At 64.3% G+C, this 18,608-nt stretch overlaps 2 protein-coding genes across 9 annotated transcripts in view; one reads left to right on the top strand and one right to left on the bottom strand.

Annotated features, from left to right (window-relative positions):
* DOT1L (DOT1 like histone lysine methyltransferase) overlaps positions 1–16,143 on the top strand; it is a 50,157-nt gene extending 34,014 nt beyond the window's left edge. For 4 of the 8 annotated variants that reach the window (XM_034997719.1, XM_034997724.1, XM_034997723.1 and 1 more), the window contains 11 exons: positions 504–629; positions 1,907–2,391; positions 2,581–2,716; positions 3,024–3,170; positions 4,205–4,319; positions 5,262–5,836; positions 6,130–6,332; positions 9,232–9,296; positions 9,630–10,559; positions 11,322–11,895; positions 13,442–16,143. In XM_034997719.1, coding sequence (XP_034853610.1) covers positions 504–629; positions 1,907–2,391; positions 2,581–2,716; positions 3,024–3,170; positions 4,205–4,319; positions 5,262–5,836; positions 6,130–6,332; positions 9,232–9,296; positions 9,630–10,559; positions 11,322–11,860 — 3,321 coding nt within the window. In that variant the 3' untranslated portion in view covers positions 11,861–11,895; positions 13,442–16,143. Of the gene's footprint in view, positions 1–503; positions 630–1,906; positions 2,392–2,580; positions 2,717–3,023; positions 3,171–4,204; positions 4,320–5,261; positions 5,837–6,129; positions 6,333–9,231; positions 9,297–9,629; positions 10,560–10,657; positions 10,789–11,321; positions 11,896–13,441 lie in introns of those variants that run through there. The other 4 variants (XM_034997720.1, XM_034997722.1, XM_034997721.1 and 1 more) reach the window with 4 other exon arrangements.
* Positions 16,144–16,733: 590 nt separating this feature from the next.
* The window catches only part of PLEKHJ1 (pleckstrin homology domain containing J1), a 2,719-nt gene continuing 844 nt past the window's right edge, over positions 16,734–18,608 (bottom strand). The window contains exons 3-6 of the mRNA XM_034997733.1: positions 18,466–18,532; positions 17,525–17,615; positions 17,385–17,448; positions 16,734–17,296 (exon numbers count right to left, since the gene is read on the bottom strand). Of these exons, the coding sequence (XP_034853624.1) occupies positions 17,231–17,296; positions 17,385–17,448; positions 17,525–17,615; positions 18,466–18,532 (288 nt within the window). The 3' untranslated portion in view covers positions 16,734–17,230. The remainder of the gene's footprint in view (positions 17,297–17,384; positions 17,449–17,524; positions 17,616–18,465; positions 18,533–18,608) is intronic.

The raw sequence follows: 18,608 nt of genomic DNA, 5'->3' as shown, positions 1-18,608 counted from the left end.
ACCCTCCAAAGGCTCTGACACCTTCACTAAACGGGGCTTTCCAGGTGGCCCAGGCTTCGATATCCTTCTGCCACCCCCACAGCCCCGTGCCGGTCTCCTTAACCAGCCCTTGGGGGCCAGGGTGTAGATCTCTTGGGCCTCACCCCCCTGGGGACCAGGGCACACTTGCCGGGCATGCAGGAGCATCACTTCTAACGGGGCCTCCGTGTCCCATCCTGCGGGCACCCTCGCTTTGCTTCCTGTGGGTGTTCTTACAGGGGAACCCCGGTCTCTCCCCTGGGCTGCTTCCTCAGCCTGGCCTTCTCTCAGCAGGTTCTGTTCTCCGGGCACACAGGCGCTCGGAGGCACCTGCCCAGACATCGGCTGTGTCTCCCTGCAGAGCCCAGGGTCTGCCCTCCGCTGAGCGGACAGCTGCCCAGCCCACCCTCCCCACAGCTGTGCATGCTCCGGGGCGGGGGTCTGCCCGGCCGGGGCTCACGACTGTGACCTCCCTATCCCTACAGCTCAAGGCTCGGTGTGAGGAGCTGAAGCTGGACTGGTCCACGCTGTCGCTGGAGAACTTGCTGAAGGAGAAGCAGGCCCTGAGGACCCAGATCTCCGAGAAGCAGAGGCACTGCCTGGAGCTGCAGGTGGGGGCTGGGGCCGTGGGGGGCTCTCTGGGCTTCCATGGCGGCGCCATTAGCCGTCCCCCCCCCCCCGGAGCTGTCCTGCTGCCAAGGACAGGGGGTTCGTTGTGGTGTTGCAGTAACAGCCTGGATATTCCGGGCATCCCTGCCTCTGGCCCTCAAAGGGGAGCGAGGGGCTTAGCATCTGAGTGGCCCCACTTGCTCCCAGAGCGTCTCGGGCTCCATTCAAAACCTAGGATTTCCCCAGTGCCCCTTATCGAGCCATTTGTGAAGCTGCCCGTGAGGAGCCTGGTGCTTGCGCGGGAAACTGTAAGAGCTTGCACCTTTTGCCGAGGTCAGCTGGAAAACAGGGCTGGGAGGAAGGAGAAACGGACAGGTCTGTCTCCTCCCGAGGTTTCCCGGAGCTGGCTGACCAGGTGTGTAGCCTTCCGGGGATGGCAGGACCGCGGCAGGGTGTGCGGCCATCACTGGCGTCTGGAAGCTCCGTTTGCAAGGCTGTGGCCTCCTGTTGGCGTCTCCCCAGCCTGGCTTCACCATGAAACCCTCCTGGTCACCAGGCCCTCGGGGTTTTTCGGGTGTTTTCTTGTTACAAAACGACACCACCACAAATTGTTCTGCACCGAAGACTCACATTAAGGATATTTGTTAAAGACCTACTCCCCAAAGTGGGTCTGTGAGTGGTTTCCGGTCCCGGGATCTGGGGCCAAGCTGCTTTCTGAAGGGTCGTGGCCCAGGTGAGCCTCTCACAAAGGAGGCTTGCTGCCCGCGATAGCAGAGCCAGGCCTCGCTTCTGCGCTCACGTCCGTGAGAAGCCGTTTGGGTGCTGATTCCTCCGTGGAATAAAGGCCCGTTAGTTACCGGCAAAGCCCAAGCCAAGCAGACAAAACCAGAGAAAGTGCCTCGCGCCCCGGGTGCCAGTGCCAGGGTTTCTCGGGGCGGTTAATACGTGGTCTCCTTCGGCGCAGATGGGGTCCCCGCACCCCGTTCCCTTCCCCCGAGTGCACATTGGCAGAATGGCTCTCGAGACCAGCTGTTCTGTCCGTCGGCCCCAGCGCTTCCCGCCCCGTGTGGGCGGTTGGGTGCTCTGGCTTCCCCGTCACACACAGAGCTGGTCTCCGTCCTCGCAGCCGCTCTGAGTGTGCGTCCGCCGCGCCTTCCCGGGACGGTCCCTTGGCTGGGTTGCTGCGTGCGGTGGGGCCGGCCTGCCCTTGGGCGCTTGGCAGAGGTATGAGCGGGCCTCTGCGCCGAGCAGCAGGCCTGACCCTCCCCTCGCCTGACAGATCAGCATTGTGGAACTGGAGAAGAGCCAGCGGCAGCAGGAGCTCCTGCAGCTCAAGTCTTGCGTGCCACCGGATGATGCCCTGTCGGCGCACCTACGCGGGAAAGGCGCCCTGGGCCGGGAGCTGGAGGCCGACCCCAGCCGGCTGCATCTTGACCTGGACTGCCCCAAGTTCTCCCTGCCCCACTTGAGCAGCGCAAGCCCAGAGCTCTCCATGAATGGCCACGCGGCCAGCTACGAGGTGTGCGGCGCGCTGAGCCGGCCCTCGTCCAAGCAGAACACTCCCCAGTACCTGGCCTCCCCGCTGGACCAGGAAGTCATACCCTGCACCCCCAGCCACAGCAGCCGGCCGAGGCTCGAGAAGATGTCGGGCCTGGCCTTGCCCGACTACACCCGGCTCTCCCCGGCCAAGCTGGTGCTGAGGCGGCACCTGAGCCAGGACCACGTGGCCAGTGGCAAAACGGCGGCCAGCGAGCTGCACCCGCGGTGAGTCTGCACTTGAGCTCACTAGCCCTGCCCTGGCACCCGTGGGCCACCTTGGGGTCTTCTGAGTGAGCGCTTGGTGGTTTGGAAGAGATTCGGGACGTTTGCTAGGCTTGGGCCACCAGCTCTAGATGCAAAGCCGTGGCTGTAGCCGCTTCCCAGAGAAGGAACCAGAGATGTGTCTTGTTCCAGAGCTGAGCACGCCAAGGAGAACGGCCTTCCGTACCAGAGCCCTGGCATTGCGAACGGCATCAAGCTGAGCCCTCAGGACCCTCGACCCTCATCCCCCATGGCCTTCCAGATGACAGGGGAGAGGGGCGGCGAGAAGGTGCGAGCAGGGCCCAGGCTGTGGGGGGTGCGCGGCGGGTGTCCTGAGCCAGGCCTGGGATGTGGTGCTGCAGAAGAGCCCCTGTGAGGGGCCGTTGCCCGTAGGAACGGGAAGGAGAGAGCCCGGGGGCAAGTAACGGGTGTGGGCGCCCTGGAACTTCAGGAGGCGGAGCGTGGCGGAGATGGGTGGGCGTCACAGGCGAGGGACGGCCTCCTGTGCTGGGAGGGTCCCCGTGGCCTTCGGGTGGTGCTGGGGGCTTGGCGTTGCCGGCCGGCAGGAGCGAGGCCGCTCTGGTGTGTGTGTGCAGGGAGTGAAGGAGCGCAGCTATGCCAGCAGTGGGGAGGCCATCACCAGCCTGCCCGTCAGCATCCCGCTCAGCACCGTGCAGCCGAGCAAGCTGCCCGTCAGCATCCCTCTGGCCAGCGTGGTGCTGCCCAGCCGCGCCGAGAAAGTGGTGAGTGGGCGCCGGCCGGGGAGGGCGCCGGCCACCTGGTGTGACCGGCCCGGGCCCTCGGGCTCCAGCAGTGTGGCGTGCCTGCGGCGCGTGGTAGGCAGGGAGGGGTGTCGTCTTGTCTTTCCCCTGCAGGACCTAGTCCCTTTTTGTTAGTTTGCATGCTGGTCAGTCTGGAGCGTACCGCAGCGCCCCAAGACGCACACAACCCTGAAGCGCGGAGTTTGTTACAGTGCGATTTTCCCATTCTGATCTCAGGCCTGTTTTTGTGGAAGGTGGTGCGTGCGGGTGGGGTGGGAGTCGAAGTCGGATTCGGTGGAAGCACGAAGCCCGTCTCCCTTCGTCCCGTGAACATGGCGCGTCTCGCGTGACGCGGGCTCGGCTTTGCTCTGGTTGAGAGGCGATTCGCATCCAGTCCCCCGGCTGCATGCACGGTCTGGCGTAGTGGCGTTTAGTACATTCGGAGTTGTGCAGCTGCCTCTGCGAGTCCACGTGCACGCACACCCCGTGGGCCTCCTGTGTCTGGTTCCCTCCCTGAGCGTCGTGGGCTCGGGGTCCGTCCCCGGCTGCGTGACACGTGCGTGGACAGACCACGTCGTGTTTGTCTGTTCATCCGAGGGTGGACATTTGTTGTTGCCACTTTTGGCCGTTAGGAATCACACTGCTGTGAGTGCGCATGAGCAGGTTTTGTGGGGGTGGGTATCTTCACCCCATTCCATGCAGGAGTGGAATCACTATTTGGATCATAGCTGCAGCCCCTTGCAGCCGTCCCTGCTCCCTTCGTCCCCAGCCTGACGTTTGCCGTAGCCAGAACAGTCCTTTGGGACCCGAGTTAGACATCTGCCCCTCACCTTGTCAGAACCTTCTGAGGGCTACCCACAGTGCTCAAACCCTGAGCAGGTCATTTCCCCTTCTGTGCGCCGGCTCTCACATGCCTGCCGTTCTCCCTGCCCCAGGCCCTTTGCACATCCTGTGGCTTATGTCCGGGACTCTCTCCAGTCCTGGCTCAGCTGACAGCGTGTACTTTTTCTCCACAGAGGAGCACCCCCAGTCCTGTGCCGCAGACCCGAGAGTCCTCGTCCACACTTGAAAAGCAGATGGGCGCTAATGCCCACGGCGCTGCAAGCAAAGGCCTCACCCCTGCTCCTGCAGGTCAGAGTGCTCCTCTTCCTCCTGGGTCCCTGCCCCTGGCCCTTCCCCCAGGCCCCAGCCCTCCGCAGCCTCTGCTAAGGCTGCTGGACGGAGGAGGAGGCCCCAGGTCCGCCAGGCCAGGCTCTGAGCTGGCTTCCCTCCTCCCGGCCGCAGGGTCTGAGCTGCATCAGGGCCATCGGCATGCAGCACAACGAGCCCTGGGGGTTAGGGGCTCTAGGCTGGGCCTTGGCACATCCAGGAGCCTTTGGCCGTTTCCTCCCGACGTTCAGCCCGGGCGCTGTGCCCCACCCGGTTGGTGGCGTCCTTGTGGAGCTGCCTGGTTTCTAGCTGGGTTCTGACTCTCCGTCAGAGACTTCTGATGGTTGCTGGCAGAGGCCCCCGCAGACTTTCTGTACAGGGCCAGGAGGCACATGGCCGCTCGCTGGCATCGGGTCTCTGTCCCAGCTGTTCAGCCCCGTGGCGTGGGGGTGCCAGTGACGGTGTGTGGGCGGGCGGCGTGTGCCGGTGAAAGTCCTTACACCGGCCGTTGGCCAGACTGCCAGGCCCGGGGGCTAGTCGTTAGTGTGCCGACCCCCGTGTTGACCCAGGGAGGGCAGGTCCTGCGTCTGGTGTCTGGTACACCATTTCCTCTGGGGCGGGGAGGGCTTGATGGCAGGCGCGTGAGGAGGCCACGGACCTTAGTGAGCCTCCGTGGGCGGAGGGGGCTTGGCCAGGTCCACCTGGGGGGGTTGTCGGGTTCCAGCACCCGCAGTCATCTTACACCCAGAAGCGGGACGGAGCCACGTGTCTGCCTGGCCGCCCGGGAGCCCCCGGGGCTGGCACAGCCGTGTCCGGTACTCGACGGAAGCACATGGAGGGCGGGTTCCCAGGCGTGGAGCTTCCTCACCATCTGCGCCCCAGGCAGTGGCGTCCTCCCCTGAGAAACCCCGTCCTTCCTGGCAGGCTTCTACGCGGGCTCAGTGGCTGTCAGCGGGGCCCTGGCAGGCAGCCCGGCCCCCCTCGCTCCCGGAGCCGAGCCCGGCGCCTTCGATGAGGTCTCGGGCTCGGGAAGCCTGTTCGCCGGCATGGGGCCCTGCTCCACCCCGCAGCACCCGCCCCTGCTGCCGCAGTCCCGCGGCTCTGGTGCAGCCTCGCCTGCCCATCCGCTCTGCGCCAGCCCCCGGCTCAGCAGTGCCGCCCAGGGCCCGCTCCCCGAGGCCAGCAAAGGGGACCTTCCCTCCGAGGCCGGCTTCTCAGATCCCGAGGGCGAAGCCAAGAGGAGGGTCGTCTTCACCATCTCGGCTGGCGGCATTGCCAAGCAGTCACCTCCCGGCAAACCCAGCCCTCTGCCCACGGGCGCCCGCGGGGACAGTGGCCAGGGCCACGGGCCGGACGGCCGCAAGCGGGGCAGGAGGAAGCGGGCGGCGGCTGGGACCCCCGGCTTGAGCTCCGGCGTGTCGCCCAAGCGTCGGGCCCTGCCGTCCGTTGCCGGCCTTTTCACGCAGTCTTCAGGGTCCCCGCTGAACCTCAGCTCCATGGTAAGGCCAGGGCCGCAGTGGGGAGGGCATGCTGGCCCCGCTGGCCCACTCAGGTGCCTGCGCGTGGCATCTCGCGTTCCCAGCCTGGCCAAGATGGCGGGGCACGAGGAGCACAGGCAGGAGGCGGCGCCACGGTCCACCTCCCTCTGAGGGCAGCAGGCCGGCTTTGCCGTTCCCCAGCGGCCTGAGATCCAGGGCGGGTCTGGGTGGGAGGGACCCAAGCGAAGCCCTGGGGTGTCGGTGCTCGGGGAGCCCGTTGACAGGCTTGTGCTGTGTCTGTGCTGGTCCCTCAGGTCAGCAACATTAATCAGCCTTTGGAAATCACGGCCATCTCGTCTCCCGAGAGCCTGAAGAGCTCCCCTGTCCCTTACCAGGACAACGACCAGCCGCCCATCCTCAAGAAGGAGAAGCCGTTGAGCCAGACCAACGGGGCCCACTACTCCCCACTGACCTCAGACGAGGAGCAGGGCTCCGAGGACGAGCCAGGCAGCGCCAGGCGAGTGGGGCCGGGGCATCCACGGGCGGGGCTTCTGGGAGGAGAGGTGCTCGTGATGAGGTCACCCTCCCAGGGCAGGGCCTGGGCGAAGGACGGGCAGTGTCCAGCTACCGTTGGTTGGTGGGTGCAGGGGCCCTGACCGCCACGGTCACCGCTTCCCCCTTGGGGCCCCCCAGCTGCTGTCCGCAGTCCCACACAGTGGCTGTGCTCGAGTGGGTAGTTTCCCGAGACTCTTAACCTTGACTTGGTGAGGAGCTCCTCGGGAAGGGCCTGGGCGGTCTTTCGCCTCGAGACGTCACATGCAGGGCAGGGCCAGCCCTCTGGGCCTAGAGCCCCCGGGACGTGGCGTTGCTGTGTCCGGTCTCGCTCCTGGTGTGTATGTCACCTGGTTAGAGCAGACGAAGGGCACGCAGGCGGCCACAGCAGGCACGGGCCCGAGAGAGCAGAGTTCCCAGTTCTTGTCGACTCTGCACATCTGGTGTGTTTGATCACGAACGGTATTCTTTCGTGATACGGAACAGCTTTATTAGATCTAATTCCTGTGGCGCATCTCCTGTCTGGAGAGTGCAATCTAGTGGGTTTTGGTATATTTATAGAGTTGTGCAAACATCACCAGTATCAATTTTTTTTTTAAAGATTTTATTTATTTATTTGAGAGAGAATGAGAGACAGAGAGCACGAGAAGGAAGAGGGCAGAGGGAGAAGCAGACCCCCCGCCGAGCAGGGAGCCCAATGTGGGACTCGATCCCGGGACTCCAGGATCATGACCTGAGCCAAAGGCAGTCGCTTAACCAACTGAGCCACCCAGGCGCCCTCACCAGTATCAATTTTATCACCCCAGAAAAAAGCCTGTGTCCCTTAACACAGACTCCACAGCCCCGGCTCCCACCCTCTCCTCTCTGTCTGTGTGGACGGGACTCCTCTGGGGACGTCCTGGGAGTGGGGTCCTGCGGGATGTGTCCTTCGGGGTCTGGCTCCTCTCGCTGAGCCCAGTGTCCTGGGGGTCCCTCTGTGCCGTGGCAGGTGTCAGGGTCCCTTCCTTCCTGAGGCTGGAGCGTGTTCCCGCGTGGGGACGGACCGCACACATTATGTTCATTCGTTACATGCTGATGGACACTTGGTGTGTCTGGTGTTGAGCTAATGGGGATAACGCTGCTGTGAACTTTCGTATACCTCCTTTTGCTTGAAAATGTTTTCAACTGTGGCGCCTGGGGGGCTCAGTCGGTTAAGTGTCCGACTCTTCATTTCGGCTCAGGTCGTGATTTCAGGGTCGTAAGGTGGAGCCCCGCATGGGGCTCCACGCCCAGCATGGAGTCTGCTGGAGGATTCTCTCTCTCCTCCGTCTGTCCCTCCCCCTGCTCATGCGGCCACGTGCACGCGCCTGTGCACGTACTCTCGCTCTCTTGCTCGCTGTCTCTCAAATAAATGAATAAATCTTTAAAAAAAGAAAAATATTTTCAATCTACCCAGGAGTGGAACTGGAGGGTCAGACGGTGACTCTGTGTTCAGTGTTTTGAGGAATCCCCGAATGGTCTTCCACAGTGCCCCCACCACCGCGTGCCCCCACCTCGCGCCCCCCCCCCCCCGGCGCCCCCCCACCCCCCTCCCCCCCCACTCCCCCACCTCGCGCACCTCCACCTCGTGTGTCCCCGCACCTCGTGCCCCCACCTCGACCTCCCCCACCACGTGTCCCCCACCTCACGTGCCCCCCCACCTCGCGTGCCCCCCCACCTGGCGCCCCCCACCTCGCTCCCCCCACCTCGCGCACCTCCACCTTTCGTGTCCCCCCACCTCGTACCCCCACACCTCGCTCCCCCCACCTCACTCCCCCCACCTTGTGCACCTCCACCTCGTGTGTCCCCCCACCTCGTGGCCCCACCTCGACCCCCCCACCGCGTGCCCCCCACCTCGCGTGCCCCCCACCCCCCGTCGGCGTGGTGAGGGAGCCGGGTTTTCCCCATTCTCGCGGACACCTGCTCCGGTCTGGTTTTGTTTTTTATCGTGATAGCCGTTCCCGTGGGCGTGAGGTGGGGTCTCGCTGTAGCTGTGGGCTCCGCCGCTCTGACCAGTGGTGTGGAGTGTCTTCTCGTGCGCTGACGGCCGTTGGAGTGTCTGGGGAGAGATGTGTGCTCGGGTCCTTTGTTTCTGTCGAGTTCTAAGAGTCCTTCGTATGTTCTAGGCAGGGGTCCTTTATCTGATATCTGACCCGCGAACGTTCTCTTCCATCCTCTGATTTTTCTTCTCACGTTCTTGCAGGTGTCTTTGAAAGACAAAAGTGTTAAATTTGGGTCCAGTTCTGTTTTTGTTCTCTTTCGTTGCCTGCGCTTTTGGTGTCTTGTCTAGGTTCGTTCATCCTGTTCCTCTTCTGCTTACGTAAATTACGTTTTTGAAAGTTTTGCGCTTGAGTGCTTTTCTTTTGTGTTGGGAATGTCCAACTTCACGGTTCCCAAATTCTCTTGGGCAGTTTCCTTACGCTTGTGGAGGTCGCGGTGTTCTCTAGGATGTGCCGTGGAAGTGCGGGCAGTGGAGTGTGTGTGGTCTGCGGTCTGGCGGGGCCGCGAGTACCGACTCGCCGTCGTGTGCCGCACGCTGCGGGTCACGTAGGTCACCCGCTGTCGCCGACGCGGTGCCTGTAGCTACAGCAGGTCTCGGGGGTTTGACAAAGAGCCCAGGAGGCAAGGTGAAACAGAGGTGGCCCCATCTGGGACTCGGGGGTGTCTCTGTGTTGGGATGTGACACCCCTGTTCCCGAGCTCTCGGCCCTGTCGCCTGCTGCTGGGCTCGGGCTCTAGAGAGGTCTGCAGGCGGGCAGGCTGTGTGTCGGCCTGCTTCCCCACCTCCCTGGGCAGTCCATGTGCAAATGGATTTCAAACATCTGTCATGTATTTTTTTCTTGATAGAATCGAGAGAAAAATTGCAACAATCTCCTTAGAAAGCAAATCTCCTCCAAAAACCTTGGAAAGCGGTGAGTAGCTGTGCACCCTGCCCTGTAACTCCCAGGCCCCAGGGTGTGGCCTTGACACTCAGGACCAGCCGTACCAGGCTTCTAGAACTGTCTCTGGGTGATGCTGAATGCCACCTGTGTCCCCACGATGGCTGGTCTCGGTACCGTCGAACCGGGCCAGCATCTGACACACTCTGCGTGCCTGACCCACCCCCCACCCCCCACCCCCCGCAGACGCTCCAGTCTCCAGCTCCCGTCCCGTCCCACCCTCGCTCTACCATAGCACACTTCCCTTGGGCGGAACGGGGTGACTCTGAGCCCCCGGGCCTCACCGGCTCTGCCTCTCCTCATCAGGTGGTGGCCTGGCCGGGAGGAAGCCGACCCCTGCCAGCGAGCCCACCAACAGCAGCAAGTGGAAATCCACCTTCTCACCCATTTCCGACCTCGGCCTGGCCAAGTGCGCCGACAGCCCGCTGCAGGCCGGCTCCGCCCTGAGCCAGAACTCCCTGTTCGCTTTCCGGCCCCCCCTAGAGGAGCCCGGCTTGGCTGAAGCCAAGCTGGCTGCCCACCCCAGGAAAAGCTTTTCCAGTGCCCTGTCGGGGGCTGGTGGGCTGAGCCCCAGCAGCAACCCTCCCAATGGCTTCACCTTCAGCGGGGGCCTGGCCGCCGACCTCAGTTTACACAGCTTCAGCGATGGTGCTTCTCTCTCCCACAAGGTCCCCGAGGCGGCCAGCCTGGGCACCCCCCTGAGCTTCCCTGCCCCGCGGGGCAAGGAGGGCAGTGCCGCAGAGTCCGGCGCCTTTGTGAACAAGAGGCAGCTGGAAGGACTGGCTGGCCCCAAGGGCAGGGAGGCCGGCGAGCTGGGCCTGCCGGCGTGCGGGCCCCCGGACAAGCCCTTGCTGGTGCACAGCAAGCCGGGCAAGGGCCGGGACCGCGAGCCCGACTTGAAGAACGGCCACAACCTCTTCATTTCTGCCGCCACTGTGCCTCCCGGGGGCCTCCTCAGCGGCCCGGGCCTCGCCACGGCGGCGTCCTCGGCAGTCAGCGCGGCCCCCTCCGCCCAGACACACCGCCCCTTCCTGGGCACCTTTGCCCCCGGCCCACAGTTCGCCCTGGGTCCCATGTCCCTGCAGGCCAACCTGGGCTCGTCCGTGCTCCAGTCCTTGTTCAGCTCCGTGCCGGCCGCCGCCGGCCTGGTGCACGTCTCGTCCGCTGCAACCAGACTGACCAACTCGCACGCCATGGGCAGCTTTTCCTCCGGGGTGGCAGGCGGCGCAGTTGGAGGTAGGCAGACGCGCGTCTCTCCCGCCTGAGTGTCGGGTCCTGCGGGCCGCACGCCGTCGCCCTCCCGGACCGCTGGGCTAACGACGACTGCTTTACAGGTTCCCTTGCAGGGCCCCCTAAGGGGCGAGAGGCTGTGCCCACCTGTCCCTTGGGGTCCACTTTGCACCTGCCACCTCGTTCCTTTCCGTGAGATGCAGATGTGCCCGTGGTGTGGGCAGAGCGCTCACGCGTGAGTCGGCCTGCGTCAGGCCCTCTGGTTGTGACGGCGTCCCTTGTACCTTCAGGAGGGCTGGCGCCACGACTAGGGCTCTGTCTCCTCCCCGTGGAGGTCTTCTGTCCGACCCGACACAGCCCATGGGTTCTGGGCAGCCTCGGGGGCTGGTGCTGGGCAAGAGCGAGGGCCACAGCGCATGCTGTGTGGTGGCACCGTGTAGGGGTGGAGAGGAGCCACGTGGCCGGGCTGGGCCGGGCCCGCCTTGGGGCCCCAGGAGTCCGCAGCCAGCTCCTTGCTGGGCACAGGCAGGCGAGGCCCTGTCTCGCGGCTGGGAGCCCGGGTGGGCGTGCCCGCAGGGGGTGCGGCCCGGCGCTGCCCTGCAGGTAAGTCGCACCCGGCCGCCCGTGCCCGCTGCTTGCTGCTTCGCCCCCGCACCCGCGCCGCACGCGGACCTGTGGCCGCTGTCTGCTTCCCTGTTGTTGTGTCTCTCTGCGCTTGCCTGGCGAGTGCCCACCTGTTGAAGCTGAGTTTTTCTCTCCTGTTTGCAGGTGTCTTTAACCACGCGGTGCCTTCCGCCTCCGCCCATCCGTTTGGAGCCAGTTTCGGCCGCGGGGCTGCGTGTCGCAGCGCCACGCTGAGCCTAAGCCCGCTGCAGGCGGTGGCCGGCGCCCCCGCGTCTTCCTTTCAGGCCCCGCCCCCGCCCCCACCGGGGCAGCCCGCCCTCCCCGCACCCCCTCCCCCTAACGCCGCCTTGCCTCCTGCCCCCGCGCTGCTCCCAGCTAACTCTGAGCCCATGCTTCTGCAGAACCTCGCGTCCCTCCCGGCTAACCAGGCTTTCTTGCCCACCTCCTCTGCCGCCTCTCTGCAGCCTGCTAACGCCTCTCTGTCCATCAAGCTCGCCTCCCTCCCGCACAAGGCCCCCCGCCCCTCCTTCACGGTGCACCACCAGCCCCTGCCCGGGCTGGCCCTGGCCCAGGCCGCGCCCGTGATCCCGCAGGCCAGCTCCACGGGGCCGTCTGCCGTGTGGGTTTCCCTTGGCATGCCGCCTCCGTATGCCGCGCGCCTTGCGGGGGTTAAGCCGAGATAAAGACCTTGCTTAGCTAGCAGTTCGTATTCTGTAAGGTAAGGCTAGAGCCTAACCAGGGGGCCCATACGAGACCCTGAACTGTCTGTCCTTCCTTCCACAGAGAGTGGACGGGCCCGCAGGGCTCCGAGGAGGGGCCCAGGGGACCCAGGCTATTCTGCCTCGGGTGGAGACGGTTGGTCCTGAGAGTTGTGTGCAAGGGAAGATAGAGCACAGTGAGGCGAGGGAAAGCGGGCGGCTAGGCAGGGCTGGCCGTGTGTTCCGGCCTCCGGGGCGGCTGAGCAGCCACCGCGGAGCTCCAGGGGGTGGCCCGCTCTCGCCCGGCCCAGCCCTTTACGGCAAGCCCCCATGGGCCCCTGCCCAGCGGAGGGGGCCGGGAGGAGGTGGCTGAGGCCGGCAGCCCGGCCCGGCCCGTCTAGCTGGATGGAGCCCGCCATTGTCACCCTCAGGCTGTGTGTCTGCAGCGGCCAGGGACCGGGGCCCCCGGGGCAGCTCAGGGCTCAGCCTTGCCGTCTGTCTGCTCTAGGGCCTCCCGCAGCCTGTCTCCCTGAACGCACCCTTAGGGCTTTAAGAAAAGGCGACACGTAGAGGGTCGTCCAAACTTGGTGCTCGTGCCTCGGGCTCCTGAGCCAGAGGCCCCTGCCTGCAGGCCCAGGGCAGCGTGGCGCCGGCCACAGAGGAACGGCTGCCTGGCGGGGGGGCAGTGCTTTGCCTTGGTGCCCACACAGCATGCCTCCTGCCGCTCCCGGGAACGCGGCCCGTGCCTCGGGGCGGTCAGCGTGGAGGCGTGCAGGGCCGTGTAGGAAAGGCCCGTCTTCGGAAGCGGGTGAGGAGGGTCGTCGTGAGGCCCCCGCGGGCCGCGTGTCAGCGTTAGGGAGCTGGGCCCTGGTACAGCCGGCCCGGCCGCTGCTGGTGCGGCTTGGCGTCCGCGGGGCCGAGGGCTCGAGGAAAGGAAGCCGGCTGCTAACGGGGCGCTGGGCCGGCCCATCCTCCACTGTCTGCCGCGTGTTTAAGTGGAAACAGGCGTGGGGCCGCCGCAGTGTAACGGCCTCCCGGTCAGGGTGCACGTCTGGGGACGGGCTGTGCCACAGTCCTGTTGGAAAAGCCCAGAAGGTAGAGCAGGTCGCGTGCGCGTGCGCGGGGGCCTCACGCCATCAGAGAAGGCGTGCGGCCGGGACCGGCTTTGAAGAGGTCCGAGGTGTGCGTGCGGAAGCATCTGGGCATCAGGCTCCTGGTCCTGGCCCACAGGGGACCACCGCCTTCTGTTCCTCTGCCCCGTGGCCGTCACGGGCGGTCTCCCTGGGCTGGCCTGCGAGCAGGGCCTGGCCTGCGGCCGGGGGGCCTTGGTGCCAAGGCTCCTGGGGGGGAGGGGAGGACGGGGACCTGCTGCCTCCGAGCAGACCAGGGGCACGGCGCCGGGGGTCCCTGCCAGGAGAGGCGGGGCCTGCAGCAACCCTGTTCTGTCTGTCCGACCGTCCGTCCGCCTGTAGGAGGCTTTGGTTCCCTGGCCTGGGGGAATGTTTGGGCCCCCCCAAGAAAGACGCTGAATCTGTGCTGCCTTTTCTCCCACGCGCGTCTCTGCAGGTAATTAGGATTTCTACCTCAACCGTGAGACCTATGCAAGGACGGGCTGGGCCGGCGGCCGGCCACGGGACGGCAAGGACGGACTGAGGACGGGGGACGAGGCTCTACTGTGAATCCGTGCTGTGCAGACCTGCAGGAGGCGCTGGGGCCTGGCTCCGGCTCGTACTGTCGATAGTTTTAGATAAAGTATTTATCGTTTTTTAAAAAGTATAAACAATCCTGACTTATTTTACTCCACCGAAGTCGTAAAGGCAACCTATCGAGAAGTGTAAATACTATATATGAGAGGATCTATATACAGACGTCCACCCGAAGGACTGGCCTGCCCGCGGACGCGCTGACCGCGGTCCCGGTGCTATCTCGACGCAGGCCTCGCCGCCACCTCGTCCTCTTGGTGCTGACTGGAGGTTGACCAACGCCAAAACCAGGCCGTGAGGCGCCTGCCCTATTTATTCTCGCCGCTCTTCCTATACCAAAGGCATGGCTGTCTCCAGGTGGAGGGTGGCTCGCGCTGTCGTGACATTCCTCGGAAGAGGCCCTCTCCCCGAGGGGGCGCCCGCCCCCGCCCCATCACTGTGAACGGCTCCTACCGGACTGTTGGCCCTTTGGCCTGGGATCAGCGCCTTTGGCATAGGAACGGTCGGCGGGCGTAGGGCGGTCAGACCCTCCCCGATCCTGCGCGGACCCGTTCCGAGTGGTGCTTGGGGAAGGTCTGGTACCCGATTCCCGACGGCGTGGCGGGCTGGTGCAAGTGCATTTACTGTCGTACGTCCCTGCTCGTCCGGGGCTCCCGCCGCGGTCCACCAAAGCGCGTAGTAAGCTCGCGGCACGTGGGCCGGTGACGTGGGGCAGGTTAGTCACGGGTGCTTGGTGTGTCTGTACAGAGGAGAGTCACGCTGAGGAGTGACAGTATTTTATAGAGATGCGATGAAAATTTATAAATTTCATAGACTTGACTTCATTTATTTTTAGATTGTATAATGCATAGTAAACTAAAGAAGAAAAGTGAGGGGAGAACCTTTCTATTTATTCAAGTGCACACAGTGGCGTGGGCCCAGGGCCGGCCCTCGGCCCCGGACCGCGTGACCGCGGCTCCCGGGGTGGAGTGGACAGGCCCTGCGCCCTGCCCAAGCCCCTCTGGCCAGTCCGTGCGGTCGCTGAGGCCGTGCCGCCCCCACCCTGGAGCAGCTCTGATGGTGCTTGGCAGTGAACGCACGGGGGGGGGGGGGGGGGGGCGGGGGCAGGGCAAAGCTGGGGGAGCTGTTCGGAGGCGTCTAGAGGTTGCCAGTAGGGCTCTCCAGCTCCTCCAGGGTAGCAGTCGGCCAGTGTTGTGTATGTATGTGGTTTTCAGAGGGTGCGTCCAGAAGCCCCCAGCCCCCCCCGAAAGGGCCAACATCAGCCCAGGTCCTGGCAGAGGGATCTGGACCCCGAGATGGGTGCTCTAGGAAGGGCTGAGTCGGTGAGGTCAGAGCCCTGTCCTCAGGTGCTTGCATCCCCCAAGGAACACAGGGAACTTGCCTCTTTCCAAAGGTGGGCTGTGTTTAGCCCGTTGCTCAAGTAGAGGCCCTGAGCTCCTGCCTGCCCGGGAGGCTCGGCCTGGCCCCCGCTCTTCTGGTGGGCAGGCAGAGGCCTGAGGCATGCAGGCCAAAGACAGCCACCGCAGGACCCTTTTCTGCCTGCAGCCGCCGCCTGGAGGCAGACCAATCTGTGCAGGCTGGGTCTGGCCGTTGGCTGTTCTGGAAGTTGGCTGGACCCCTGGTTTCCACAGGCAGGGGCCTGCCAGAGCCCTGCTTTCCTGCTTGCCCTGGGGGAGACGCCCCTGGCCCAGAGCAATAGTTGAGGCAGAAGATGGTGCTCGCGATGGGTTCTTGAAATTGGCCCATCCTTCTGTAACTGGCTGCCCTGGCTCCCTCCCTCTGGGTTGGCGCCCCCGGTGCATGAAGGTGCTGTGCCTCACCCCCGTGAACCCCAAGCCCTGGCCCCCAGGACAGGGCAGTGTTTGCTTGGCCACACACACACACGCCCACCCGTGTCAGGGGCACAGGGCTCCCTAAAAAGCTACAGGGTGGGTGGACAGCGGAGAGGTCACGCCTGAGTCCCCAGCGTAGAACAGAGCGACCCTGTTCGCACATACTGCATCACTTCAGGGGGCCCGCATGGTCACTGACGTGGGGCTCCCCGCGGACGTGCCACACTGAGTCTCCGGCACGAGCGGGGGCGTGTTTGGGATCACCCCGCGGTGGCTGGGCTGACCCTAGCAGGAGGGGAGGCAGCAGGCCCGTGCACAGAGCCCCGGGGCTACCGCCGACCGCGGGCAACTTCAGGGAAGTCTGGTGGGCCGCAGGGGGCTCTGCTCAGGAAAACCTAACCGTGAACACGGCCCTCCCGGGCAGCTCGCCGTCTCTTGCAGCTACGGACTGTGATTTACCTAAGGCTCACGTGCCCCTCTTTACCCGCCCCGCCCGCCCTCACTCCCACGGTCCAGCCACACTGGTTTGTTTCCTACGTCTCTCGACCTTGGTTTGTAACTCAGACGGGGCTTTGCTTTGTGTTTCTGGTAGACTGTGTTTCAGTTGGGGGTGCTGGCATGGCCTGTCCCTCCCTGGGCTGCTGGCTTGACCCTCTTTTCCTAAGAGAACCCCAGTGCACTCTGCATTTCCACCTCTAGGCGCTGTAATAAAATACTTTTCACTTGAACCTCATCTGGCGGCAGCATTTCTTTCTGACGATGATGCAGCAAGGAAGGGAGAGGTGTGAGGGCCAGGGGTCACGCTCACCATTCCCCCAGTGGGGAGGACGGTGCTCCCGGCAGAAGCCTGGTAGGCTCCTTAAGGCAGCCCCGTGACCACGGCAGACAGCAAGCACCCTCCTCAGGGAGGCCCAGTCCCTCCCGTGCTTACAGCTGATTAGGCCAGGCCCACCCAGGATGCCTCCCTTTTTTATTAAAAGGGATTGACTTAGGATTCTAACACTGGCAAAAACCCTTTCCGAGGTCCTGCCTGTACTCAAGGGAAGGCCTAGGAACTGGGATCACAGGTCACCTTCAGGTTCAATCACACCACCCTTCCATTGTCCCTTGGGGCCTGGCAAAGTCCCAGCCTCCCTGCCTCTCCCTGGTCTGGTTCTAGGTCTCTGTCCCTCTCCTGGGGCAACCTGGCCCTTGCTCCTGGGCACTTAAACCTCCAAGCTGGGGAGGACTGCCGTCCCACAGAGGCCTCACTGCCCTGCCTCGGGAGCCAGCTCCAACCACCTGGGGCCAGCAGCCCCTTCCTGCATTCACGGCAGCACCATCCCACGTGGAAAAGAGGTCCCTTTATTTGAATACAACAAGCACGCTGGCCTGAGAGTGAAGACTTCCAGCTCCACCCAGAGGCGTCCGGCCAGGGCCTGCCCCATCAGCAGGAGTAGAATTCACAGTGGCTCCAGCAGGCGTGGCCACCACGCCGGTCTTCACAGCATCGTTTAGCTTTGTACATTCAGCCTGCACAGGCCAGGAGAGCTACACCAGCCTCAGGAGCCTCCAGACCCCAGACGGATGTGCCCGAGGGGCTGGACGCAACTTCTAGGAGTGGACGTTTGTCCCCCGGTAGCAGCATGGGGCACCAATAGGTGCAGACCAGTCCGGGGGCCGGGGGGGGGGGGGTCAGTGGGTTGTTTCTCCAACCTGCCCCTGCCCACCCCCACCGATCTTGGGTTTTTGAAGTCTTTAAGCCAAACATCTGCAGCAAATCCAGGCTTGACCAGGAAACCCAGGGCCTGGAGAGGATGGGGCGGGGGGTTGTTCCAGACTCAGGCCTTCAAGCCACCCAGCTGGAACCTGGCCTCCTCAGATATGCCGAACTGCTCCAGGGGGTCCTGTGTGGGTGAACGGGCAGCATGAGCCCAGGCCCCAGGGGCCCACGCCCCTGCCCCCACCCCCGGCTCCCCTGGACCCTCTGTGTACCTTGCCAGTCATCTTCTGGATCTCATTCCTGTAGAATATGAGGCTCCTCCGCATGAACTCGTAGCTGGGGGAGAAAGTGGCGTAGGCTCACAGAGCCCTGCTGTGCCCCAGACCCCCCCCCAGGCAGGCCCACACCCCACCTGGCTCGCCGCAGAGCCCCCATCCACTCCTGACACTGCTCCTCACTGCAGCACTCGAAGTGGTACTTCCTCTCCGGGTCCTCCATGAAGCCTGCAGAGGGAGCAGCCCCCCCGTCTGTTCCCGCCCACTGCCCGTCCCCCCAGCCCGCCACAGGCCTCAGCTTCCTCTTGCCTCCGTCCTAAAGTGTCCCCTCCTCCAGTCCCAGCCCAGACTCATGGCTTCCCACCAATTGTGCTGTGGACTGAATTGTGTCCTCAGAACAGAATGTTCAAATCCTAATCCCTAGAACCTAATAATACGACCCTATTTGGAGTCAGGACGGTTACAAGTGCAATTACTTAACCGATCAACCTGAAAAGAGTTGGGTACCAAACCTAATCCCATTAGTGTCCTTGTAAAAAGGGGAAATTTGAAGACAAACACGCAGAGGATGAGCCACACGCCCATGGGAGACTACAGGATTGACTCTACAAAGGCAACGGGCACCTCGGGCTGCTGGCGACCCCGGGGAGCCAGGATCGCCTGGTAAAGTTTCCCCGGCAAGGAACCACCCCTGCAGACACCCTGTTGTCGGACTTCTGCCCTCCTGGACTCGGGGAACACACATTTCTCTCCTTTGAGCGCCACACCAGAAAACCAGCACGAACTCCGCCGTCCTCTGCTGACTCGACGCTCTCGAGACGACCCGGAGGACCCTCCCCGGCGCCCAGAACCCGGCCGGGCACCCGAACAGTGCAAGGCTCCCCAACAAGACAGAAAGTCCTAGGGCACCTGCGGCTGCAGCCAGCAAGTGGTTACGCCCCGGGGGAAGAGCCCGGCCCGCCCTCCGGCCGCCCGGGGCAGTGGACTTTGCCTCCGCGCAGACAGACGCGGCGACCGGGCCCGGGGGGGGGGGGGGGGGGGGGGGGGGGGGGGGTGCAAGCCCGGGGCCGGCACTCACTGATGGAGAAGCCGCTGGGCTCCTCCTGGGTGACTCTGCAGCGCTCCAGCAGCAAGGCTCCGACGGGCTGCGGGCAGAGAGGCGCGAGGGGGCCGGTGAGGGCGGGCCTCCGCGGGGACCCCGGCCCCCGCCTCGGCCCCGCG

This window comes from Mirounga leonina, unplaced genomic scaffold (assembly GCF_011800145.1).
Source record: "Mirounga leonina isolate KUSES-001 unplaced genomic scaffold, KU_Mleo_1.0 Mir_94, whole genome shotgun sequence".
NCBI lineage: Eukaryota > Metazoa > Chordata > Mammalia > Carnivora > Phocidae > Mirounga > Mirounga leonina.
Note: the sequence above shows the minus strand (reverse complement) of the source record. Positions and strands in the feature narration are given on the sequence as shown.